The sequence below is a fragment of the Loxodonta africana genome, chromosome 16 (assembly GCF_030014295.1).
Source record: "Loxodonta africana isolate mLoxAfr1 chromosome 16, mLoxAfr1.hap2, whole genome shotgun sequence".
NCBI lineage: Eukaryota > Metazoa > Chordata > Mammalia > Proboscidea > Elephantidae > Loxodonta > Loxodonta africana.
The window spans coordinates 81,339,531-81,367,283 of record NC_087357.1 but is presented as its reverse complement, the minus strand read 5'-3'; the positions used below and the strand labels follow the sequence as shown (position 1 = coordinate 81,367,283).

Here is a 27,753-nt window from a genome sequence, read left to right as displayed (position 1 = left end):
GGTTAGGCCATTTGAAGCCCTCCCAATTTTACCATATGTCAAGGCAGCCCGTCATTTTCTTTCAGAATGGGGAATATTCCTGGTAGTGAATTTGATACAAATGCTGGTGATAAGTCTTCTTTTATATTTATAAAATGTTTTTCACCTTAATTTTTAAAAGATATTTTCACTGTGTATAAAATTCTACAGGGACCCTCGTGGCAAAATGGTTAAGTGCTTGACTGCTAAAAGAAACGTTGATTTGAACCCACCAGCTGCTCCATAGGAGAAGAGTATGGCGGTCCACTCCCATAAGGATTGCAGCCTTGCACACCTAGTGGGGCAGTTCTGCTCTATCCTATCCTGCTGCTGATGACGCTGCTGGATGAGTAGAACTGTCCCACAGGGTTTCCAAGGAGCAGCTCGTGGATTCCAACTGCCTACCTTTTGGTTAGTAGCTGAGCTCTTAACAACTGCACCACCAGGGGTCCCTTTGTCCTATGGGGCTGCTTTTAGTGGGAGTTGACTTGATAGCAATGGTTTTGGTTTGGTATAAAATTCTACATTGACAGTTTTTCCTTCAGTACTTTACAGATGTTTTACTGTCTTAACCCTTTAATCGATTCTGATAGGAAGTCTCCTGTCATACGTATCTTTGTTTCTCTGTACCCAATGTGTCTTTTTTCCTTTGACTGTTTTTTTTTAATTAAAATTTTTTTATTGTCAAAAAAATATAACATTTGCCAATTCAATCTTTTGCAGTTGTACAATTTAGTGTTATCAATTACATTAATCATCTTGTACAACCATCTCCCATAATCATGGCCAAATTTTCCGTGACCATAAACAGAAAATCAATGCTTCCTAAACAATGGCTACCCTTTAATCCCTCCCTCCTGTACCTAAAACAAAAAACCCAAACCTGTTGCCATTGTGTCAAGTCAATTCTGATACATTGAGTCGGAATCCACTCGACCGCACTGGGTTTGGGTAGGACAGAGTAGAACTCTCCCATAGGGTTTTCAAGGCTGTAATCTTTATGGATGCAGTCTGTCACATCTTTCTCCCATGGAGCTGCTGGTGGGCTCATTCTGCCAACCTTTGGATTAGCAACAGATCGCTTAACCACTGCACCACTGGGGCTCCACTGCTGTTCCTAGCAACCACTAATAAACTTTTGTCTGTATACATTTGCCTATTCTTGTTATTCATAAAAGTGAAATCACAGAATTTTTTGATTGATTTATTTCACTCTGCATAATGTTTCCAAGGTTCATCCACTTTGTAGCATGTATTAGAACTTCATTTTTCTTTCTTTTCCTTTTATTGTGCTTTAGGTGAAAGTTTACTGAGCAAAATAGTTTCTTACTGAACAATTAATACACAAATTGTTTTGTGACATTGTTTGCAATCCCCATGATGTGCCAGCATTCTCCCCTTCTCCACCCTGAGTTCTCCATTTCCATTTGTCCCATTTTCCTGTCCGTTCTTGCCTTTGCCTTTGGGTGGTGTGCCCATTTGGTCTCATGTACATGATTGAACCAAGAAGCATGTTCCTCACATGTGCTATTGTTTGTTTTGTAGGCCTGTTTAATCTTTGGCTGAAGGGTGAACTTCGGGAATGACTTCAGTTCTGAGTTCAGTTCTTTAGTTCTGTGCGGGAGCCGTAGTCTCAGGGTTCCTCTAATCTCTCTCAGACCAGTAAAGTCTGTAATTTTCTTTCTTTTCCTCTTTTTCCTTTTTTTTTTTTGTGGTGTCTTTGCCTGAATTTGGTATCAGGCTATGCTGGCTTCATAGAATGAATCCAGAAGCATCCCTTCCTTTTCTGTGTTCTGAAATAGTTTGAGGAGTACTGGTGCATGCTCTTCTCTGAATGTTTGGTGGAATTCTGCACTGAAGCCATCTGGGCCAGAGCTTTTGTTGTTGTTGGAAGTTTTTGTTTTTTTTTTTAAATTACCTTTTCAATCTCTTCTCTTGTGATGGGTCTGTTCAGATTTTCCATCTTGATTTGTGTTTAGATATATAGTGTGTTTCTAGAAATTGATCAGAGAAGATGCTTTGTATTATCTTAGTGTTTTGGATTTTGTTGAGGGTTGTTCTATGGCCTAAACTGTGGTTTAATCTGGAGAACGTTCCATGTGCGTTGGAAAAGAATGTATTCTTCTCTGCTTTTGGGTGGTGTTCTAAATGTCTGTAAGGTCAGGGTGGTTGATTGTGGCCTTTAGATCTTTTGTTCTGTACAGTTTCTTTCTAGATGTTCTGTCCTTTACTGAGAGTGGTGTGTTGAAGTCTCCTACTATTATTGTGGAACTGTGAATTCCTCTGTTCAATGCTGTGAGAGTTTGTTTTACGTACTGTGGAGTCCTGTCATTGGGTGCGTAGGTATTTGTTAGGGTTATGTCCTCCTGGTGGTTTGTCCCTTTTATCACTATGTAATGTCCTTCCTTGTCTTTTATGGTGGATTTTGTTTTAAAGTCTATATTATCTGAAATTAGTATTATCACACCAGCTCTTTTTTGGTTGCTGTTTGCTTGGTATATATTTTTTTCCATCTTTTGATTTTTAACATACTTATGTCTTTGTTTTTAAGGTGTGTCTCTTGTAAACAGCATATTGATGGGTCCTGTTTTTTAATACATTATGTCACCCTCAGTCTCTTTATGTGTGCATTTAAGCCTTTTATATTCAGTGTGATTATTGATAGATATTAATTTATTACTGTCATTTTGTAGTTTTTTTGTTTTTTGTAGGGCTGACATTTTCTTTGTTCCTCTTACTCTTCTGTCGTGAGTTCTTTCTGTTTGTGGATTTTTGTTTTTGTTGTTGTTGTTGTTATTGTTGATTTTGTGTTTACCGAGACTATATATTTTTTTCTTTATTTTGATGAGTAAGTTTGTTAACTTTCTTTGTGGTTACCTTGAAATTTACTCCTGTCTTCCTAAGTTTGAACCAGTCTTTTACTACTTGATATCACCTTGATTTCCTCTGCATTTGAAAGTTCTCTACCTATACCTTTTATTCCCTCTTTTATTATTTTGACTTTGTTGTCATTTACAGACTGACCTCTCTGGTTTCCTGTTGTAAATCTTTTAGTTTTATTTTATACATGAGAGTTTATTACCTATGTTGTTCTCTGGCTGATGCTGTCCTGTGTCCTAGATTCAGGTTGTTGGTTTTCTAACTGAAGAAATCCCTTTAATAATTCTTATAAGTTTGGTTTTGTTTTTTACATATTTCCTTAACTTCTGTTTACCTGGAAATGTCCAAATTTTGTCATCATATTTGAGTGAGAGTTTTGTAGGATATATTATTCTTGGTTGGAAATTTTTTTTCTTTCAAGGTTTTATATGTGTCATCCCATTTACTTCTTGCCTGCATGGTTTCTGCCCAATAATCAGAGCTTAGTCTTATTGTTTCCCCTTCGTATATCACTTTTTGTTTTTCTTGAGCTGCTGTCAGTGTTCTTTCTTTGTCATTGTTTTTAGTGAGTGTGATTGTAATAAGTCTTGCTGATTTTCTTTTGGGGTCTAGCCTATATGGGATTTGTTGAGCTTCTTGGATTATCAGCTTTTTGTCTTCCATTTTATGGAAATATTCTCTCAGCCAATCTCCTATGATTCTCTTTGTGTTTTCTGTTTTCTCCCCCAAATTTTTGCTTTTGATTATATCCCACATCATTCTCAAGTTCTCTTCATTCTTTTCTCTGGTTTTTCCTCAAAGTGGTATCCAAAAATTTGTCTTCAATTTCACTGATTCTGTCTTCCATTGTTTCAAATTTGCTCCTAAAACCTATTGCACTGTCCATTTCTGAAATCTTGTTGTTTATCTTTTGGATTTCTAATTGCTATTTTGTATGAAAAAAAAAATTTTTTTTTTAATGATTTCTAGTTGTTTATTTATTTTGAAATTTTGTTCCTGTATTATTTTCTTGAATTCTTCCATTGTTTTGTCTGTGTTTTCCCTAATGTAGTCTGTATTTTCCATGATGTTGTCTGTTTTTTCCTTATTTTTTTTCCTGTATTTTCCTTAATCTCTTGGGGAGCTCTGGATATTAGAGTTTTGAATTCACTATCAGGTAGTTTAGGGTTTTTTTTTTTTTTTTTTTTCTACTGGAAGATCATCTGGTGTTTAATTTTGGTTGCTGTCTGGAGCCATCCTGTCCTGTTTTTTAAAATATGTTTTCTTATTGTCTGCTGTCTCTGGGACATTCAGGAATTATTTTCTTCATTTACTGATTGTAGATTTGATTGTTTCCTCCTGCTTTTTTATCTTATTTGGTTATGTCTAGGTAGGTGGGCTGGGTGTATTTTGTTGCTTGCATGATACTTCTCACCACTTTGTCCAAGTGGGCAGGGCTGGTTGTTCAGCTATGGTGCAGCATGGCAGGTCCAGTGGGGGTGGGGGTGGGTGGTTTGGAATGGGTCGTTTGCAGTATGAACTGGGGCTGATGGGGCAAGGCTGGGGGCAGTGTAGGGCAAAGTCTGGGAAACTGTATCAGTGCCCCTCGAAGGTGCTGTGCTTGGTACTCAGTGTGAGTAGGCAGGAGGGAATGGAGAGAATGTGATGTGCAGAGCTAAGTTGGTGAGAAAAAGAAGAAAAAGAAGAGCAAGAAACAAAAATTAAAAAAAAGAGGAAGAAAAAGAAGGAGGAGGAGAAGAAGAAGAAAATGGTGCAGTAGGTTTCAGCTGGCGGGGGCAGGGCAGATCCTGTAAGGCTGTGTGCTGGTGGAGCCTAGCAGTGGGGGTGGTGCGGACCCAGGGATGCCATGCTCAGTGGATCTCTAGCTGAGTGGTGTGGCATAGCCCGTTAAAAAGGGTAGGGGACGGCACACATGGCTAGCTGGGTGGGAGAAAGGAAAGAAAGAAAGAGAAGAAACAAAAAATCGAAAAAAAACCCAAAACAACAGCAACCACAACAAAAAAATCAAAACAAACCCAACAATCAGAAAACAGAAATAAATAAATAAAATAAACAAACAAAAAAAACTACCAAAAAAAAAAAAATGGTGCTGAAGGAGCCAGCTGGTGGGAGTGGGGCAGACCCAGGCAGCAGTGAGCTGGTGTCTCTCTGGCCAAGCCACCCTGGCTCATTGGAAAGCTGTGGAGGCCTAGTAGGGGGAAGAAGGATTGGGGGTGGAAAAGCATGCAACCCTGGTTACAGGGTTATCTGTCTCCTGTTGGGAGCTCTGTGAATTTGCCTTCCCATACTTCTAGTTCCTTAGTGGCTGTAGTCCAAGATGGCAAATCCATGCCACATTAGCTGGTAGGGGACTTCCACTCCATAGGTCTTCTTCTTCTCTGATGTCTGTCAGTTTCTTCTTCCATCTGATGCTTGATTGAGTTGTTCATCCCTTCATTTGATACTTACGGTTCCAGGATTGACATTTGTATCTATTTTACTTAGTTTCTTGGGTCTTTGCTGCAGAGGGATGGTATGATGTTTCTATCTATAGCACCATGTTGGCTCCTCCCAGACCAGTAAGTCTGGTCTTTATTTTTATTTTTTTTGTGAATTTGAATTTTGATCTACATTTTGCTCCCACTCTGTCCAGGACCCTCTATTGTGATCCCTGTCAGAGCAGGCGGTGGTGGTAGCCAGGCACCATTTAGTTTTTCTGGGCTAAGGCTGGTGGAGGCTCCAGTACTTGTGGTCCCTTAGTCTTTTGGACTAATCTTTTCCTTGTGTCTTCGGTTTTTGGAGCCCTGGTAGCACAGTATTTAAGAGTTTGGCTGCTAACCAAAAAGATTGGCAGTTCAGGTCCACAAGTAGATCCTTGGAAGCCCTGTGGGGCAATTCTACTCTGTTCTATAGCATCACTATGCATCAGAAACAGTTTGGTTTGGTTCTTATGTTTTCTTTATTCTCCTTTGCTCCAGACAGGATGGGACCAGTATGTATCTCTTAGGTGGCTGCTACCGAGCTTTCCCCAGATGCTGCTCACCAAAGTCAGATATAGAACAAAGTCAGATATAATTTTTTTTTAATTACACATATTGAAGTTGTCTTATAGCTCACTGAGGCATTATTCTTTTGTTTTTTGTTTTGTTTCATTTGGGTAGATTCTAGTGCTGTTTATTCCAAATTCACTAATCTTTTCTTCTGCAACGTCTATCTGTTGTTATACCATTCACTGTATTATTAATTTCAGACATGGTAGTTTGCATCTCTAGAAATTCAACTTGGGTTTTTGTGGTGAAAAGAATTACTTAATGTGGCCCTTCTAGCCATGGTCTTTGTGACTCACACACAGTGATTGTGTGGAGCTGTGCAAATTAAGTAATTGATGCAAATTGGTCAGTTTTGCCATACCACTGGGGTTGAAATGAGCCATCCCAGAGGTGGGAAAGAGGATCCCTCCATCACCAGGGAAGAACAGCTGGGAGCAGAGAGTGTGTCTTTTGGACCTGGGATCCTTGTGCTGTGAAGCTCTTGGACCCAGGAAACAGAGAATGAGCTGTAACTCTGAAGACCGTGAGAAGAGGCAGAGAAAGAGCAGTGGGAGAGACTGGCAGGAGGGGCTAGAAGGAAAAACCATCAGAGACTACACAGTGGGCTTCCTAGCCCACAGAATGAGAAAGCTGTCTTTGAGCCAAGGCTTACTGCTGGAGTCGGATGCCTCTGGGGACTCTTTGGCAGAGGCAAAAAGAGCTTTATAACATTTGCCTGAGCAGGGTAGAGGCCTAGGGACAGAGAGAGGTGTGCCTGTGAGATGAAAAAGAGGCTGTCCTGATGGAAGAACCGTATTTTGAGTGTTCCTCAACCTGAATTGTAACCTATTACTTCGCTAATAAACCCCATGATCATTAGTATTGTCTATGAGTTCTGTGTGGGTATTGCAATGAATTATCAAACCCAGCAGAGAAGTAGGGAGTGCTATGGGAGGGACGGTTGTTGTCAGAACTGGTGAAGATTGCAGAAAGAAGGCATGTCTGACCTCCGTCTCATAGGAATCAGCCTTGTGCTGTTGATCTGGATTCTCTTTCCCCCTTGTTAAGTTAGAGGAGGCCAGATGCCACCCCTGTACAGTTTTTACAGTTTTTTAATCCCTTTTTTGTGTTTAATAACATGCTCGGTCTTTCCTCTAGCTTTCTTTTTTGTATTGTGGTGAAGATATACATACCAAAACATTTGCCAGCAAAACTTTCACATTTGCAATTCGGTGACGTTGATTACATTTTTCATGTTGTGCTACAATTATAGCTATCCTTTTCCAAAATATCCCACAAAATTAACATAAATTCAATGCCCCCCAAACAAAAAGATCCCCCTTTTCCCCTCCCTTTCACCTCTGGTAACCATTAATAATCTTGGTTTCTATATATTTGCTTATTTCAAATAAGTGAGATCATACAGTATTTGTCCCTTTGTGACTGATTTATTTCGTCCAGCATGTTTTCAAGATTCATCCACGCTGTGGCATGCATCCGAACTTCATTTCTATTTATGGTGACATAATATTCCATCATATGTGTATATCAGGTTTTGTTTATCCATTCATCTGATGATGGATGTTTCCATTTTTTGGCTATTTTTGAAAAGTACTGCAATGAGCATTGATATACAGGTTTCTGTTTGCATTCCTGCTTTCATTTCTTTTGGGTTTATACCTAGGATTGTGATTGCGAGGTTATATGGTAATTTTGTGTTCAGCTTTTTGAAGAACTGCCAGACTGTTTCCCACAGTGGCTGTGCCATGCTGCATTCCCACCAGCAATGGATAAGGGTTCCACTTTCTCCATAACTTCTTAGACACTTGTTTTTTGTTTCTTTTTTATGATTGCCATTCTAATGAAGGTGAAGCGATAGCTCATTGTGGTTTTGATTTACATTTCGCTGATGGCTAATGGTGTTGAGCACCTTTTCATGTACTTGTTGGCCATTTGAATATCCTCTTTGGTGAACCATCTGTTCAAGCCCTTTGCCTATTTTTTTATTGGGTTGTTTGCCCTTTGTTTTGTTAAATGGTAGAAATTCTCTATATATTTTGGATATAAGGCCCTTATTTGATATATGCTTCCCCCAAATTTTCTCCCAGTCTGTAAGTTGTCTTTTCACTTTGTTGATAAAGTCCTCTAGCTTCTTGAATGTATGGAATATAGTTATGATAACGCTTTTAATGTTCTTCTCTACTAATTCTATTATTTTTGTCACTTCTAAGTTGGTTTTGATTAATTTTTCTCATTATGAGTTACATTTTCCTGCTTATTTGCATGTCTGGAATGCAAATTATACCTGGCATGGGAAATTATTTCAGGATTCTGTGACAATATGAACGTTTTAAAGAAAATAACAATGTTATTCAGCAGTGCATTCTAGGGAAAAATGAGCCTTTCCTGGTTCATTTCTCTGTAGCACCTGCAGAGGGGAAAGTATTCAAGAAACACTGGTGTAGAGAGATTGGGGTGGGGAGGAACAAAGTTGAGTTGCTTTGATAGGATGGCATTTCTCTTCTCAGGAAGGTTAGAGGCAATAGTTGAGTGTGAGGGAAAAGTAGAAGAGGAAGAACTTGAAGAGTATGAAAAGGCTAGTAATGAAAAGCTTATTTTAAGAGCTGCTCCTAGCTGAGGCTAGGAATAAAAATAGGCCTAGGAAAAGTGGACAGTGGGATTTTTCAGGAAGGACTCCTCATGACATTATCTAGATCCCCAAGTTTGCCCAAGTTTCTAAGCATCTGCTAGTCTAGCAGTCCTCCCTGGACTCTCCTTCAGCCAGTTGTGCTACACTTCTAGTTGGCACTGTTCCCCATCAGATGCAGTTGGTTAAGGATCTGCATAACCTTTCAGAGTGTTGCCACTCTTGGATTCTTTCTGGATAGTGCCCAAGAATATTAGAACTCTTAAATTCATTTCTGCCCTTTTCTCTTTTAAATTTCTTCTTTGATGTGTGTGTTTATGCTATAAATTGACATCTGAGCACAGCTTTTGCTGTGCCCCAAAGGTTTTGGTGTGATGTGTTTTCATTCTTATTTGATTCTAGGAATGTTTTAATTCCCTCTTTGATTTCTGCTATTTCCCAGTTACTTTTAATCAAGGTGTTATTCATTTCCATGTATATGATTCTTTATCCTTGCTCTTCCTGTTATACGTTTCTACTTTTATGGTATAGTGATCAGAGAGAATGCTTTGCATTTTGGATTTTATGGAGGCTTGCTTTGTGGCCTAACATATGATCTCTTCTGAAGAATGTTCATGTGCGTTGAAAATGAACATGTTTTGCTGCTGTTGGGTGGAGTGTTCTATATATGTCTATGAGGCCCACTTGTTCTGTTTTGGCCTTTTGATCTTCTGTATCTTAGTCGAGTTTCTTTCTAGATGTTCTGTCATTTACCGAGAGTGGCGTGTCGAAGTCTCCTGCCATTATTGTGGAACTGTAAATTTTTCTTTTCAGTGCTGTTATGGTTTTCTGTATTTTGAGGCCCTTTTGTTGGGTGTGTAGAATACTTATTAAGGTTATGTCTTCTTGGTGGATTGTTATTTTAAACATTATATAATATCTTTCCATGTCTTTTATGGTGGATTTTACTTTTAAGTCTGTTTTATCTGAGATTAGTATTGCCATTCCTGCCTTATATGGTTACCATCCGCTTCATGTATTTTTTCCATCCTTTGATTTTTAATAAATTTATGTCTTTGTGTCTAAGATTTGTCTCCTGTGGACAGCATATTGATGGGTTGTGTTTTTTTTTAATCCATTCTGCCACTCTCTGTCTCTTTATGGGTGTGTTTAAACCACTTATATTCAGTGTGATTATCTATAGGTATGAGTTTATTGTCATACTGTGCTTTTTTTTTGTGGTACTGACATTTTCTTTGTTCCTCTTAGTTTCCTGTGTGGAGTTCCTTTTGTTCATGGATTTTCTTTCTTTCTTTTTTTTTCTTTCATTATTGTAGCCTTTTTGTTTACTAAATCTTTATGTTTTTCTACTTTTATTCTGATGAGTGGGTTTGTTAACTTTCTTTGTGGTTACCTTGAAATTTACCCTTATCTTCTGAAGCTTGAACCAGTTTTTAATTACTTGATATCGCCTTGATTTCCTCTCCATTTGAAAACTCTATACCTATACCATTTATTCCCCCTTTTGTTGTTTTGATGTTGTCATCATTTACAGATTGACATCTCTGTTTCTCTGTTTTAAGTCTTTCAGCTCTGTTATATTATTGGTGGTTCTTTATCTAGGTTGGTATCTGGCTGATGCTGCCCGGCATCTTAGACTCTGGTTATTATTTGATATTTTTGTGCTCTAACTGGAGGACTCCCTTTAATATTTCTTATAAGTTTGGTTTTTTTTGCAAAGTTCCTTTATTTCTGTTTATCTGGAAATGCCTCAATTTCATCACTGTATTTGAAAGAGTTTTGCAGGATATATTATTCTTGGTTGGCAGTTTTTTTCTTTCAAGGTTTTTACATGTCAACCCACTGCTTTCTTCCTTGCATAGCTTTAGTCATCTAGTGCTGCTATATCAGAAATAGCACAAGTGGATGGCTTTAACAAAGAGAAATTTGTTTCTTCACAGTAATGTAGGCTAAAAGTCCAAATTCAGGGCACCAGCTCCAGGGGAAGGCTTTCTCTCTCTTTGTCGGCCCTCTCATCAATCTTCCCCCAGAATAGGAGTTTCTCTGCACAGGGACCTGGGTCCAAAGGACATGCGCTGCTCCTGGCACTGCTTTCTTGGTGGTATGAGGTTCCCTGTCTCTCTGCTTGCTTCTCTCTTTTATATCTCAAGAGATTGCCTCAAGACAGAATCCAATTTTGTAGATTGAGCCTTGTCTCACTAACACAACTGTCGCCCATCTTCCCTCATTAACATCACAGAGGCAGGATTTACAACATATAGGAAAATCACACAATACCAGGAATCATGGCCCAGCCAAATTGAGACACATATTTTTTGGGGGGACATAATTCAATCCATGACATTCCACCCTTTGACCTCTCCCAAATCACATCCTTGCAACATGAAAAACATATTCACCCCATCATATCATAACTAAAGTCTTAACTCCAAGTCCAAAATCCAGAAATTCCTCTTCTTCTGTGAAATCTAGAATACAAGCTGTCTGCTTCCAAAGGTACAATGGCAGAACAGACACAAGCTAGAAATTTCAGTTAGAAATGGGAAAAACTGGAAGGGCAGAAGGGATAACAGGCACCAGGCAAGTCAGCAGAACACATTACATTAGCCCTGAAGGCTTGGGAAATAATCCTCTGTTCCCTGAGACAATTTACGTAATGGCCCTGCCCTCCAGACTCTAGGTGTTGGCTATATTCTCCAGATTCTGAGTGGAGGCCCCTTGGCCCTGGGCTTCAGCTTCCCCTTCCAGGCCCACTGAGACAGCAACTCTGCTCCCTCGGCTTTAGGCACACCATTCTCCTGGTCCATCTGAGTGGCAACTCCACTCTTACAAACACCAGAGGCCATGGATCCACTCTTTAAAGCCCCAGAGGTCATGGCGATAACTTTTGAGACTGAGGCCGCTTGGCTTCTTGTGTTCTTTGTCTCTTCAGCTTCTGCTGCCTGATTGGCTCATTGGGCCTTATACCCACATCTGCCCTGCTGGGGCAAGTGTTCCAGAGCTCTGTAGCTCCACTGATAAGTGTCCAGAGGCACCCCTACTCCACCAGGAAGCCTCCTGTGCACAGGCACTCAGCTGTCTTGCTCTGTGTGTCAGCTCCCGCGCTATCTGGTTCTGGTCCTGCTGCTGCTGGTTCTCTTCTGCTGCCGTTTCCCTGCTGCCGCAGGTTCCCTGCTGCTGGTGGTCCTTTGCTGCCGCCGCTCCTCTATCCATTCACAGTTTCAAAACTGCTTCCACATTTTAGATATCTGTTACAGTAGCACTGCACTCTCAGTACCAACTTCTGTCTTTATCATCTAGTGCAGGTATAACAAAAATACATAATTCAATCCATGACACGTGATTTTTGCCGAGTAATTAGCATTTAGTTTTATTGTTTCCCCCTTGTAAGTGACTCTTCATTTTTCTTGAGCTGCTCTCAGATTTCTTTTTTTGATTTTTGCAAGAGTGATTATGATGTGTCTTGGTAACTTTAAAAGAGGGTCTATCGTATATGTGGTTTATTGAGCTTCTTGGATGGTCAGCTTTTTGTCTTTCATGATATTTGGAAAGTTTTCTGCCAGCAAATCTTCAACGATCTCTTTGTGTTTTCCATTTTCTCCTACTGTTCTGAACCTCCGATCACATGCAGATTTTTGCACTTGATTGTGTTCCATGTAATTTTTAGGTTTTCTTCATTTTTCTTTATCCTTTTCTCTGATTTTTCCTCAAAGAAAGTGATATCCATGGATTTGTCTTCAGTTTAGCTGATTCCGTCTTTGGTTTTTTCATATTTGCTCCTAAAACTTTCTGTTGGGTTGTCCATTTCTGACATTTTGTTCCTTATCTTTTGCATTTCTTGCTGCTGTTTTCATATGATTTCTAATTGTTTATTTATTCTGATGTTTTGTTCTTGTATTATTTTACTGAATTCTTCTATTGCTTTATTTGTGTTTTCCTTGATTTTGGCTATGTTTTCCCTTATTTCTTTCCTTTTCTCTCCAAAAGTCCTAAATATTAGTCTTTTGAATTTTGTATCAGATAGTTCCACTGCCTTTTCTTCCACTGCAAGGCCATCTGATTCTTTATTTTGGTAATTTGCTGGAGCCATCTTGTCCTGCTTTTTCTAATATGTTTTGATATTATATGTTATCTCCGAGACATTAAGGTATTATTTATTTATTGTATGTTCATTTGTTCCGTCTTGCTTTTTTGTTTTGTTTTGATATGTTAGGGTGGGCAAGCCAGGCATGTTTTGCTACTTGCTTGTCTGTGGGCATGATAGCTCTCAGCACCTTGTCTGGGTGGGCGGGGTGAACTTGCTTCCCTGTACACTGGTTTGGTGAGGTGGTTGAGGGAAGCCTCAGTGGGCACTGTCTATCTTCTGATGTTGCTTCAGTGGTTTGGGAACTTTCCCAACTCCTCACCAGATAGATGGGGGTTTCAGATGGGGAGTGGTGTGGGCTCATTTCCTACTATACAGTAGCTGATCGAGTGATGTGAGGGGTGAAGTGCTGGCTCAGTGTGGTTGCTGGCCTGAGCACCAAGTGTTCTCTAGCCACAGTGGCATGTTGGGGCCTGGTGGGAAGGGGGGGGTGTCATATGGTGCTGTGTGTGTGGGGAGGGAGAAAGAGAAGAAAAGAGAAAGAAGGATAAAAAAATAGCTGGCAGGTGGTGGTGAGGGCTGACGGTAAAGGGGGAAGCTGGTGTATGAGGCTAGGTGGGAGGTAGAAATAAAATAAAATAAAATAAAATAATAAAATAAAAAAGATATAAAAAATAATAAAAACTGACAATGTGGTGGGGCCAGGTGAGCAGGGGTGGTGCGACCCCAGGTCCCAGGGGCCAGGTGGAGTGGATGTGATGTGCAGTACTAGGTGGAGGGGAGAAAAAAAAAAGAAAGAAGAGAGAGAAACAAAAGCAAAAACAAAAAACAAACAAAAAAAGTGGTGTGGCAGTTACAGACAGGTGGGGACGAAGTAGGTCCAGGGTGGTTGTGCGCCGGTGGCTCTCTAGCTGAGGTAGTCAAGTGTGGCCCAGTAGTACAGGGTGGAGGTGGTATACAGGGCTAGGTGGTAGGAAAAGGAAAAGGAAGAAAGGGAAACAGAGAAAAGAAAGAAAATTGACAACGTGGCAGGAGCTGGCGGGTGGGGGCGGGGCAGACCTGGGAAGATTGTGTGTTAGTGTCTCTCTCACGGAGTTGCACAGCATGGCCTGTCAGGAAGTGGCAGAGATGGTGCATGGAGCTAGGTGGGAAAGAGAAAGAAAAGGAAGAAAGGGAAAGGGAGAAAAAAGAATTAAAAAAAGGCTCAGTGGTAGCCAGCTGGTGGGGGCAGAGAGGACCTTAGGGCTTGTTGGAAGGGAGGATGTGTAATGTGCAGAGCTAGGTGGGAGGGACAAAGAAAAGAAAGAAGAGAGAGAAACAAAAGCAAAAAAAAAAGAAAAAACGGCAATGTGATAGGAGTCAGCAGATGGGGGTGGGGCAGACCTGGGGAGGCCGCGTGGTCGTGGCTCTCCAGCCAAGCAGTGCAGTGTGGCCAGTTCAGAAAGAGCAGAGGTGGTTAACGGGGCTAGGTGAATGGGAGGAAGGAAAGGAAGGAAGAGAAAGTGAAAAAAATATGGCGAGGGTGTTAGCTGGTCGGGGCAAGGCAGAACTGGGGTGGTAATGAGCTAGTGTCTCTCTGGCTGGGTGGCATGATGTGGCTCCTTGCGAAGGGAGCACAAGGATAGGTGGAAGAGAGAAAGGAAAGGAAAATTGGAGAGAGAAAGAAAATGGTGCTGAGGGAGCCAGCCAGTGGGAGTGAGGCGGGCTCACAGTGGTGGTAAGCTGATGTCTCTCTTGAGTGGCATGGTAAGGCCCATCAGGAAGGGGCAGAAGCAGTGCATGGGGCTAAGTGGGAGGGAGAAAGAAAAGAAAGAGAAAGCAAAAAAAAAAAAAAAAATGACACTGGGGTGGCCAGCCAGTGGGATGGGGCAGACCTGGGGTAGCAGTGAGCCTGTGTCTCTCTGGCCCAGCCACCATGGCCCACTGGGAAGCAGCTAAGGCTGCATATAGCACTGAAAGGTGAGGGATGGGAAACTGTCTTTCTCTGGTTACTGGGTGCTCTGTTTCCTGTTGGGAGCTCTGTGGAGTTGCCTTCCCATACTCCCTCTTCAGGGTCCTTGCTGGCTGTGCTCCAAGACGGCAAAGCTGTGCCTCATTAGCTGGCAGGGGACTTCCACTGTGTAGCTTTCCTCATTCTCTGGTCTCTGTGAGTTTTTTCTTCCATTCAGTGCTTGATCTAGTTCTTTATCCCTTCATGTGATGCTTAGGGTTCCAGAATTGATGTTTGTATCTGTTTTACTTAGTTTTTTGAGTCTTTGCTGCAGAGGGACAGCATGGTGCTTCTGTCTATAGTGCCATGTTGTCTCTTTTAAATTTCAATGTGTTGATCATTTGCCTTTCTACTTCTTTCAACTTCCCTTCATGTTACCTTTCCTTCCTGTATAATTGTATAATTATTCCTCTTTTCCTTCCTGAATCTCTATTCTTTGGAGTAACATTTAAAATTCATTCTGACCTTCAGTTTTCTTTCAAATTTCTTGTCTTTCATATCTGTGGCAATTGTTAATTTTGCCCCAAGATTCATTCTGCATTCTCTTTGTACATGTGGCTTCCTACCTTGACTATGTTTCCCAGCTTTCCTTGCAGCTATGTGGAGCCATGTAATTAAATTTTTGCTAATAGAATGTGAGCAGAATTATAGTGCAGAACACCTGCCTCACTTGCTTGAAGTAAATTTCTTGCCCTGGATTTCCTTTCTCTTGCCTTCCTAAAGGCTGACAAAACAACTTCAATCATGCAGGTAAGATTAATGGCCTAGGAGACTGAGAAACATTGACTTGGGAAGAACCTGGATTCTTAAATGATTTACTGGAGCAAAGCCACCCTATCTGCCTGGAAACTACCCCTACCACTCACATACATCTTTAGATTGTTGAGTGAAAGAAAAAATTTAATCTAGTAAATCTTTGGGTCTCTTGGTGGTGCAGTGGTTAAAGCACTCGTCTGCTAACCAAAAGGTCAGTGGTTCGAATCAAGCAGCAGCTCTGTGGGACAAAGATGTGGCAGTCTGGAAATCCTATGGGGCAGTCCTACTCTGTCCTACAGGGTGGCTATGACTCAGAATTGACTCAATGGCAATTGGTTTGGTTTTTTGGCTTCCTTACAGCAGTTTAGTCCTTAACATAACCCATAAGCATCTATTCCTGAATGTTGTTGTTGTTAGGTGCTGTCAAGTCAGTTCCGACTCATAGAGACCCTATGCACAACAGAACAAAACACTGCCCGGTCCTGCGCCATCCTTACAATCGTTGTTATGCTTGAGCTTATTGTTCCAGCCACTGTGTCAGTCCACCTCATTAAGGGTCTTCCTCTTTTCCGCTGACCCTGTACTCTGCCAAATGTGGTGTCCTTCTCCAGGGACTGATCCCTCCTGACAACATGTCCAAAGTATGTAAGACGCAGTCTCGCCATTCTTGCCTCTAAGGAGCATTCTGACCGCACTTCTTTCAAGACAGATTTGTTCGTTCTTTTGGCAGTCCATGGTATATTCAATATTCTTCGCCAACACCACAATTCAAAGGCATCAACTCTTCTTCAGCCTTCCTTATTCATTGTCCAGCTTTCACATGCATAGGATGTGATTGAAAATACCACGGCTTGGGTCAGGAGCACCTTAGTCTTCAGGGTGACATCTTTGCTCTTCAACACTTTGAAGAGGTCCTTTGCAGCCTATTTGCCCAATGCAATGCATCTTTTGATTTCTTGACTGCTGCTTCCATGGCTGTTGATTGTGGATCCAAGTAAAATGAAATCCTTGACAACTTCAATCTTTTCTCCGTTTATCATGATGTTGCTCATTGGTCCAGTTGTGAGGATTTTTGCTTTCTTTATGTTGAGGTGTAATCCATACTGAAGGCTGTGATCATTGATCTTCATTAGTAAGTGCTTGAAGCCCTCTTCACTTTCAGTAAGCAAGGTTGTGTCATCTGCATAACGCAGATTGTTAATGAGTCTTCCTCCAATCCTGGTGCCCGGTTCTTCTTCATATAGTCCAGCTTCTCATATTATTTGCTCAGCATACAGATTAAATAGGTATGTGAAAGAATACAGCCCTGACGCACACCTCTCCTGACTTTAAACCAATCAGTATCCCCTTGTTCTGTCTGAACAACTGCCTCTTGATCTATGTAAAGGTTCCTCATGAGCACAATTAAGTGTTCTGGAATTCCCATTCTTCACAATATTATCCATAGTTTGTTATGACCCACACAGCCAAATGCCTTTGTATAATCAATAAAACACAGGTAAACATCCTTCTAGTATTCCCTGCTTTCAGCCAGGATCCACCTGACATCAGCAATGATATACCTGGTTCCACGTCCTCTTCTGAAACTGGCCTGAATTTCTGGCTCTGTCAGTTTGTCGTACTGTGGGCGCTTGCGTGTTCCTGTGATGCTGGCAGCTATGCCACCGGTATTCAGATACCAGCAGGGTTACCCATGGAGGACAGGTTTCAGCTGAGCTTCCAGACTAAGACAGACTAGGAAGAAGGACCTGGCAGTCTACTCCTAAAAAGCATTAGCCAGTGAAAACTTTATGAATAGCAGTGGAACGTTGTCTGATATAGTGCTGGAAGATGAGCCCCCAAGGGTGGAAGACACTCAAAAGATGACTGGGGAAGAGCTGCCTCCTCAAAGTAGAGTTGACCTTAAAGACATGAATGGAGTAAAGCTTTTAAGACCTTCATTTGCTGATGTGGTGTGACTCAGAATGAGAAGAAACAGCTGCAAACATCCATTAATAATCAGAACCTGGAATGTACGAAGTATGAATCTAGGAAAATTGGAAATTGTCAAAAATGAAATGGAATGCATAAACATCGATATCCTAGGCATTAATGAGCTGAAATGGACTGGCATTGGCCATTTTGAATCAGACAATCATATAGTCTACTATGCTGGGAATGACAACTTGAGAAGGAATGGTGTTGCATTCGTCGCCAAAAAGAACGGTTCAAGATCTATCCTGAAATACAGTGCTGTCAGTGGTAGGATAATATCCATACGCCTACAAGAAGACCAGTTAATATGACTGTTATTCAAAGTTATGCACCAACCACTGCTGCCAAAGATGAAGAAACAGAAGTTTTTTTAAAAATAATTTTTTTTTTAAGTGAAAGTCTACAAATCAAGTCAGTCTCTCACACAAAATCCCATATACACCTTGCTGCACACTCCCAATTACTCTCCCCCTAATGAGACAGCCCGCTCTCTCCCTCCACTCTCTCTTTTAGTGTCCATTTCGCCAGCTTCTAACCCCCTCCACCCTCTCATCTCCCCTCCAGGGAGGAGATGCCAACATAGTCTCAAGTGTGCACGTGATCCAAGAAGCTCACTCCTCACCAGCGTCCCTCTCCAACCCATTGTCCAGTCCAATCCATGTCTGAAGAGTTGGCTTCAGGAATGGTTCCTGTCCTGGACCGACAGAAGGTCTGGGGGCCAAGACCACCAGGGTCCTTCTAGTCTCAGTCAGACCATTAAGTCTGGTCTTATGAGAATTTTGGGTCTGCATCCCACTGCTCTCCTGCTCCCTCAAGGGTTCTCTGTTGTGTTCCCTGTCAGGGCAGTCATCAGTTGTAGTCGGGCACCATCTAGTTATTCTGCTCTCAGGATGATGTAATCTCTGGTTCATTTGGCCCTTTCTGTTTCTTGGCCTCGTAATCGCCTTGTGTCCTTGGTGTTTTTCATTCTCCGTTGATCCAGGTGGGTTGAGACCAATTGATGCATTTTAGATGGCTGCTTGCTAGCGTTTAAGACCCCAGATGCCACTCTTCGAAATGGGATAGAGAATGTTTTCTTAATAGATTTTATTATGCCAATTGACTTAGATGGCCCCTGAAACCATGGCCCCCAGACCCCTGCCCCTGCTATGCTGGCCTTCGAAGCATTCAGTTTATTCAGGAAACTGCTTTGCTTTTGGTTTAGTCCAATTGTGCTGACCTCCCCTGTATTGTGTGCTGTCTTTCCCTTTGCCTAAAGTAGTTCTTATCTACTATCTAATTAGTGAATGCTCCTCTCCCGCCCTTCCTCCCTCCCCCCCCCATAACCATGAAAGGATGTTTTCTTCTCAGTTTAAACTATTTCTCAAGTTGTTATGATAGTGGTCTTATACAATATTTGTCCTTTTGCAGCTGACTAATTTCACTCAGCATAATGCCTTCCAGGTCTCTCCATGTTATGAAATGTTTCACAGATTCCTCACTGTTCTTTATTGATGCGTAGTATTCCACTGTGTGAATATACCATAATTTATTTATCCATTAATCTGTTGATGGGCACCTTGGTTGCTTCCATCTTTTTGCTATTGTAAACAGTGCTGCAATAAACATGGGTGTGGATATATCTGTTCATGTAAAGGCTCTTATTTCTCTAGGATATATTCCAAGGAGTGGGATTGCTGGATCTTATGGTAGTTCTAAGAAATAAAGGATTTTTATCAGCTGCTGCAGTCTGAAATTGCTCAAACATGCAATCAAGATGCATTGATAATTACTGGCGATTGGAATGCGAAAGTTAGAAACAAAGAAGAAGGATTAGTAGTTGGAAAATATGGCCTTGGTGAAGAAACAATGCCGGAGATCGAATGATAGAATTTTGCAAGACCAGCGACTTCTTCATTGCAAATACCTTCTTTCACCTACATAAACCGCGACTATACACATGGACCTCGCCAGATGCAACACACAGAAATCAAACTGACTACACCTGTGGAAGGAGACGATGGAAAAGCTCAATATCCTCAGTCAGAACACGGCCAGGGGCCGACTGTGGAGCAGACCATCAATTCCTCATATGCAAGTTCAAGCTCAAACTGAATACAAATTCCTGAGTGGCAATGTAGCATTAACATCACAGACGGGAAGTTTCCTATTCATGTTATCTTCTTTTGTTTTTTATGTATCTTTTATTTTGTTGGGGAAAAAAAAAAGGTAACCTGCTTGGGTTTAATGCTGCCAAGGTAGAATTTTTTTTGTGTGATTGTTTCAGTTGATGGTCCATCCATGAAGGCAAGTAGCATGATTTCTAAAATGAATTCATATACATCATCATGTTTAGTCCAAAGAATAATCCTGAAGGTAAATATTATTTTTCCCCATCCTATATGGGAAAAAATTGGAATTCAGAGAGGTTACAGGGCATACATAAATCACAAAGGTAGGTAGGTAAGAGAATCAAGTCTCAAAAGTAATTGTCAGCTATTTAGTTCAGTGCTTGTTTCAAGCATATCATGCTGCTTCGTAAAATTAAAACTGTTCAAAGTGACTTTTTATAACAAACACACTTAGCTCTCCAGCTAAACTAATTAATCACTTTATCAACAATTATTTTTTCTGTACCAATTATATTCAGGGAACTTTCCTGCTGTGGTAGAAAACAGATATCTAACCTGTTCCCTGATTGCTAACAAATACATGTAAATAGTGGCAAATTGGGGTAAAAGGAAATAAAATATTGCCAAGCTCTTTTCATGCATCAGGTACAGTGATAATGAGGTAGGCCTTGTTATTATTATAATGGAGTCCTGGAGAGGTTAAGAGATCTTCCCAAGGTCACACAAGGTTGGAATTTGAATCTGTCTGTGAAGACTGTAAATTGCATTTTATTGCCACTAATGCAGGATGTGGAACCCCTGGATATGACAGAGGTTCAGCAGAGGGCTTGATTGTTTCCCTCCAGTGAATCAGGGAAAGTGTGATCCAGGAGATGGTGGTAGGTCAAGGCAGGATTTGGATTAGAAGGGAAAATAGGGGATAGGGAGGTGAAGTAGTAGAAGCTGGAGGAACCAAGGTGTGAGTGAGGGAGTGTGAGGGGAACAGCTCTGTCAGAGGGGGTGGTTTATTTGGGGACAGGAACATTTGCTCCATGCTTCCAGTCTTCCATGCAAGGCACTCTAGAAGTGCTAGCTGCCTGGTAGACATCCTTTCTCTAGCCCATGTATGTGAACACATTATTCTGAGTTCTGAGAGTCTGATCTGCCCTGCTCCAGAGTAATGAGCTGGGGGAAAGGTTTCACTCTACCCCCTGATCTGGATCAGATCCTTTTATGCAGGTTTGAATAGAAGTCTGAACTGATCTTTGTGTGAACACTGATAATAGCCAAGTCTCCAGCAAAGAGACAATTTAATTGCTCCTTTAGGGTCCACTTAGAGTAATAGTTGTGAACATCTCTCCTGGGTGTCTCCCACAGACAGTGACAAGCTTTGCTGAAGATAAGCCACAAATTCTTTGCAGGATCATCTTAAATAGGAGAAGAAAGCCTTCATCCTGTCTGAACTGATCTTGTCATAGACCGCATAATACCCCAGTGTTGCCATGTTTACAACCTCAATCATGGTTGATGGAGACAGGACTTCCACAAGTAAAATCTATTAGCACCAGAAAGGTGAAATAATTTCTCCAAGGTAACTATGAGTATTCTGAGAACAATTCATCCTATCGAATGATATAAGAAAGACAAGGAAATGTCTGCTTACTTTGGATTATTAACTGCATAAAAGACTGGATGTTTTTTTATTCAGCTGACCTAGGATCAGTAATGTTTGTGGGTTTCTCACTGTTATTACCATGTGATTCCTGTTGGATCAGTAAATAAAATAATAGAGCTAAATGGAGTGCCAAAAGTGGCTGAGAGTTTAGGGTTCTCATTTCACACTTCAGCCATAATAAATAATCATATAAATCTTTGTTGATTTTTCCTTTTCTTGATTTTTCTTTGACATTTGACTGAGTTGGATTTAGAAAATCAATTAACAAGTTACACAACAAAAAATTCTGGACTGGAATCTCAAATCTCTGAGACTAGCTTTGTCAGTAATATTGTGTGTGACTAAGGGTTAATTACTTAGGCTCCTTTGCGACTTTAAAATAAATAGGTGGGACTAGGTGATGTCCAAAGTGTCTTTCATATTTAAACCTTAATATATAAGATTTTGACCTTTTTCGATTTTTAGGCTTCTGTTCTTGAAATAAGTTATCAGTAGGTATGTTTACATAATTAACATAATATAAGAATATCAACTTAATTATGTGTTATCTATGAAAATGCTCCTTCCTATCCCTTTAAAGATAAAAATTATGGAAGTAAAGTTGTCCCTTAAGACAATAATAATTTTCCATTTGTGGAACTCTGAGTAATAAATTGGAGATAATATAAAACTTTACTAAAAGTAAAATAGTCTTCCCATACAATTCAACAAAAGTTTGGGGAAAAGTCAATGCAATTAACATTTTAATTTCAAGGGTTTTGAAGAAGATGCTTAATGCTGTTTCCTTAAAATAATGAAAATCACAAAAGATGAATTTTTATTCTCTTTGAAGTTCGGGTGCTGACAGTTCTGATAATTGTGGAAAATAACCATTGCTTAAGTGTCTTATCACCTAGCACACGGGGAATCACTGTGTTGTTGAAAGTAGTAAATGTTTAAAATTGGGAGTTGTTTCCTGAAATCTTTTATTTTTTTTTTTCCCATTCACATCCTTAGTAAAATCTCACGATGCTTGATGAGAATTAAAGCCAGTGCCTTGTGAACATCGAGAGAGAAGGTTCTTTGTTATTTTCAGAGAAGCAAATGGCTGGCTGAGGTCCAACAGAGATTTCATGGTCATTCTCACCAAAAAGAGTCTTAGTGTCTTGATTCTTTGCTCTCCCTGTTGACTAATTGTATGAGAAGACTGTCCACCTGTCCTGGAAATTACAGTGAGTAGGTAATTATCTGAAAAGGTAATTTGTTCCATGAATGTGAATCAGTTTGTTGAAGCTTTCTTGTGCTCAGCACCTGTTCAAAACCATTCATGTTGCTGTTTTTTCTATCATTATTCTGGAGCTGAATTATAGAAAGATCAATTTAAGTTTTCCTTTGTAATAGGTTCTCTTGGTGCTCCAGTAGGGTATGTGATAGACCTGGCGCACTTACTTAGTAGTGTTCGGTGATGGCCATAGTTGTCTCCAGTATGATGAATCCCTTGTAATCTGTACTGTAATATGAGTGGACAGTGAATGGGGGAGGGAGGTTCAGGTGGTGAGAATCCTAGGGAAGACATGAGTGGGAAGTGCAGAAATCTTACACTGAGACATCGCCCTCAGCTTTTCAGCCTACTAGGACTCTTTGAAGTTAAACAGGAATCACTCCCTGGAATGTGGTGAGGAGGAAATAAAGTCCCACAATTATTTCTACAGATCCTAGGCTCAAGCTGTAGAAAGTAATTATTCAATTCTTTTGTCCCTTTCACAAACAAAAATGAAATAAACCAAAGAATATGTTATTTATTATACCCAACAATCTGATTTAGTTGAACTGATTTGATACCTTGCTGCTGGGAAGGTACACGGGTAGAATTTTACCATTTTGAACAGAATCCACATGGCTATAGCTGTATTGCTCTGAATCATGGAAATCTCATGTTCTTCAAAGAACAGCGCTTGTCTTCACCTTATAAAATGGTGATATGACCTGAATTGTAGGTGAGGTTTGATCATTTCGTGTAAACACTTAATGCTGAAGTAGTGAATGCATTTCTTGAAGCTTGACAAAAAGCAGAATTCTTAATTAATAATGAACATCTTCCTTAACTCTTTAGTTGGAAGGAAGGAGGAAGCGAATGTGATACCCTATTGATTTCATCTTAAACAATACAGAATGTGTACTATCTTGGGTATGGAAAGTATTCTGCTTTTATTAGTACTTGATTGTTCTTTAGCATCCTTTCAACAAACATATTTGAGTGCCTACCCACTCCATGCCAGTCATGGTCCTAGATAACAAGATGGTATGTCCAGAGATGAATGAGGTATATGCAGAAACCTAAAGAGAAAGAGTCTATAACCTGGTCATGTAGGATATAAGTCACCACAGAATCTGGTGGAACACAGAGAGGGAGTGGTCTTTTCACTCTAGGGAAAGAAGGCCAGGAAAGAAGGAAGCTGCTCATTGACCTTGTTTTCCAGAAGAGGACATTCCTGGCTAAGGGAGCTGCAAGAACACAGCCAAGAAAGCCTCACATGGATGGGTGCGTTGGCAAGACTGAGTGCTAGGTGGGTCTGGAGCTTTGGCTTAGAGGGATAAGATGAGTGGGAAGAGAGGCTGGAGAGGAGGTGGACCCAGAGGAGCAGCTGGGGAGTCTGTATTTTGTCAGCAGTGGGAAGTCACAGAAGAATATTTAGGAGAGCTACGTGATAGATAAGCCATTTAGAAAGGTTACAGTATAGAACATTGAGAAAATGCAGATCAGCACAAATAAGGAAATAAAAATCAACCGTAATCCATCCCCACTATTCAAACTTTGGTCTGTGTTTTTCCTATGTCTGTTTTAAAAACCCGAGATGAGATCCTGTAGTTCATACTATTTATAATATTTTTTCATTTTACTTTATAAACATCAATAAAATATTCCTGAAACATAATTTTGGTAATTACACAGCAGTCCATTATATTAATATATCATGGTATACTCACCCTTCAGAATATAGACAGCTTTAAAAATTTTCACTACTATAAATAGTGCTGTGATGACACCTTGAAGACATTCTTAATTTTTTTTTTTTTTAGGCAAAATCCCTAGAATTGAAAGTTCTGACTCAAATGGACTGCATATTTTAAAAGGCCTGCATCTTTGTACCCATGCTATCAATGATCATTATCATGTCTGCTTAACTTTGATAAATAATGGATGATAAAGAGTGAATCATTGATTTAATTTGTTTTTCTCTGACTGATATTTCATGAGTTTAGTTGCCCGTTTGCTGTTTATGAACTGTATGTTGGTAACCTTTGTCTATTGTTATATTGGTATATTTGCCTTAATTAATAAGTCTTTGTCAATATAAAATTGCTCATGCAATGATGGCAGGTATGAATGAAACATGGTAGCAGCCTTCCTAAGACAGCTCTCATTTCTCTCACAAGCCCTGAAATCACTGGGTAGAGATTCTTCTGATAGTCCCCAAAGCACCTCTCAGCTCGAGAACCATGAGTAATCAGACACAGGTAACAGAGTTTATCCTGCAGGGCTTCTCAGAGCACCCAGAATACCGGCTGCTCTTATTTGGCTGTTTTCTCTCCCTCTTCTCTGTGGCCCTCACAGGTAATGTCCTCATCATCTTGGCCATCACCTTCAACCTGGGGCTCCACACACCCATGTATTTTTTCTTGTTCAACTTGGCTACTATGGACATTATCTGCACCTCCACCATTATGCCCAAAGCACTGGAAGGCCTTGTGTCTGAGGAGAGCTCAATCTCCTATGGGGGCTGCATGACCCAGCTCTATTTCCTCACATGGTCTGCATCCTCTGAGCTCCTACTGCTTACGGTCATGGCCTATGACCGGTATGCAGCCATCTGCCACTCCCTGCGCTACAGCACCATAATGAGCAAGGCATTCTGCAGCATGCTGGCTGCAGGTGTGTGGGGGCTCTGTGCCTTCAACACAGCCATTCACACTGGGCTGATGCTGCTCTTGAATTTCTGTGGCCCCAATGTGATTACCCATTTCTTCTGTGAGGTCCCTCCTCTGCTGCTTCTCTCCTGTAGCTCCACCTATGTAAACAGTGTCATGATTGTCCTGGCCGATGCCTTTTATGGCATCTTGAATTTCCTGATGACCATTGTGTCATATGGCTTCATCATCTCCAGCATCTTAAAGATGAGGACCAAGGAAGGGAAGAAAAAAGCTTTCTCCACCTGCTCTTCCCATCTTATTGTGGTCTGCATGTACTACACTGCTGTCTTCTATGCTTACATAAGCCCAGTCTCCAGCTACAGTGTGGAGAAGAGCAAGTTGGCTGGTGTGCTGTACACAATGCTGAGCCCTACCCTCAACCCCCTCATCTATACTTTGAGAAACAAGGAGGTCAAAGCAGCCCTCAGGAAGATTTTCCCCTTCTGCAGAAACTAGTTTGTGCCTTCTGAAGCTCTTCTTCTCAGAAATTGCAGATGTAGTGGGGATTGACTCTTCTGTGAAGGGTCAGGTGAGTGCGTTTTTGAACCGGAAGGTAGATCTGGCTCTTACACCCCAGTGGAACATCTTCATGGGCGAGCTTGGAATTCTGGTGCCTCAAGACTGGCTGATGTGAAGATTGTGGTTGGTGTGATCCCACATGTCTCTGAGAAATTGGGTCTCATGATCTGACCCCAAGTTAATATGAATGCTAAGGTGGCAGGAAAGCAAAGCTCTCTAGGGGAGGAAAATGCTTCTTGTGGTTTAGAATTGCAGCTGTATGAAAATGTTTTTCTTTTCTCTTCCTCCTCCTCCCTTTCTATTTCTCTTTCTCCTTCCCCTTTCCTTCCCTCTTCGTCTCATCCTTTCCCCTTCCCCTCCCGCTTTCCTTTTCTTCTTCTTCTGTATGTGCAATGTTCAGACAGTGAATCCTAAAATCATACCTAGACTTTAGGAGTTCAGGCTTGAAAAGAATTAGGCAGGATACATGAATCTCATGGCACATGGAAGGGGAAAGTTGTCAGACTGAATTGTTTTAAGGTGATCCCTGGTCCCTAAGAGAACTTCTACCTCTATTATCTTACCTCGTGTGTTTCCTCTGGAGCCAACTGGACATTAACAATAGTTTATGATTCCAGGGAAAACTGTTGTTTCTGTTTTCCCTTTATCTTATTACTAACACTTGAGGTAATTTACACTATTAAGATCATCACTTTATTTTGAATGTAGAAATTACAACTTAAAACCTGATGAATGGGTTATACATCTCACCCCTCATTGATTTTGTTTTGAGAGAGTGAGGATTTGAGGATTTGATCTATCTCGTTGGTCTGGAGTGAAGACAACCGCTATGATTCAGATCTAATAAGTTACACAGGGTTGCAAGAAGGCGATGCTATCTTTCCATTGTTTCAGAATAAAACTGGGTAGATAAAGCCTCCATGTCTACTGAAGACAGGTCTAGGGACTTATGCTTCATGCTATTAGAAAACTGGACTGGGAAATCTATTTCTTTTTATAATGATCCATTAGAAAGGACAGAGGCAAGATGTGAATGTTCACCTGTATCTTTGGGATTGAATAAAGACACATATTGTTTGTTACTGTAGGTGGAAGCTGAAAGTAGATTTTGACATTTGATCTACAAGGGATGAGTTGTCTATGGTTCTTGATCCAGTGTTCTAATCATCATTCACCAGAAGCACACAGATTTTGGGCATGAAATTCAAGAATTTGATGAACCATGGACTGACTGTGACACTGGCACACGGGTTATTATGGGCCAAGTCTAATATCTTCTAATAGAACTCTGAACCCCAAATAACATGTCAAAGCCCCAAGTGGCCTCGGAGACTTTGCAGTGAACAAGGTTTTGAAAACCACTAATGGCTCAACATGGTCAATAATAGATTTTCAACATGTCAGGAAGAGCATTTATCATGTTGTTCATCTTTGTTCAACAATCAAAAATCATTGTTCTTATAATTTTTACATTTTGTACATTTTATGATTAAAAAAATAAAAGTACTTAGAAAAGTATTGAGTGTTTAAAATAACATTACTAATTTGACAAACAGAAACATGAGACTTGACCCATACCCTTGCAAACTGATAACCCAGTTAAGAAGACACTGGCACACATAATGAATAGTAGGAAGAAACAGCATAAAGGGTGTTACATTGCAGGGTGTGCGGTAATGGTGTGTGGATGCTCAGCAAGGAGGTGGTGGAGTGAGGAAAGAGCCCTGAACTTGGAGTGAGGTGATCTGGGTTAAAGTCCAGGCTCTTTCAGAAGCACTCAACCCACTTTTGCCCTAGCTTCCCTCTAAATATGATAAAGACAAAAAAATCAACCTTGAGTTGCTTCCAAGATCAAATAAGAGAATGTTAGCCCTTAAAATTAGTTCTTGTGATTTAATGTAGACAAACAGGCATCCCACATGCAGCACCGTCTACGATTGGCTGACTACCTCAAATTATCAACTTTTTAAGCCACATACTCTTGAGAACTACGAAGAGAAACTAAGAGAACTTCCCCTTCACTTATCTCTCAGCTCTTTATCTCCGATAATGTGTATCAGTCAATGGAAATACATTATTTCTTTGAATGATTCCCAAAGCACAAACTCTTGCCATTTTGGTCTCCCTGAGTAAGCAAACCCCCTCTAGGTGGTGGAAACCA

General features: G+C 40.6%; 1 protein-coding gene across 1 annotated transcript; it reads left to right on the top strand.

Moving 5' to 3' along the window:
* The first annotated feature begins 24,557 nt into the window (after positions 1–24,557).
* On the top strand, positions 24,558–26,755 carry LOC100661053 (olfactory receptor 13A1). Its single transcript, XM_003409085.4, has one exon. The coding sequence runs from the start codon at positions 24,603–24,605 to the stop codon at positions 25,527–25,529; it is 927 nt and encodes a 308-aa protein (XP_003409133.2). The 5' UTR covers positions 24,558–24,602; the 3' UTR covers positions 25,530–26,755.
* The last annotated feature ends 998 nt before the right edge of the window (positions 26,756–27,753 follow it).

Bases quoted from the DNA above. Each gene is read 5' to 3' on its own strand.
- LOC100661053 (XM_003409085.4), top strand. From the start codon at position 24,603: ATGAGTAATCAGACACAGGTAACAGAGTTTATCCTGCAGGGCTTCTCA.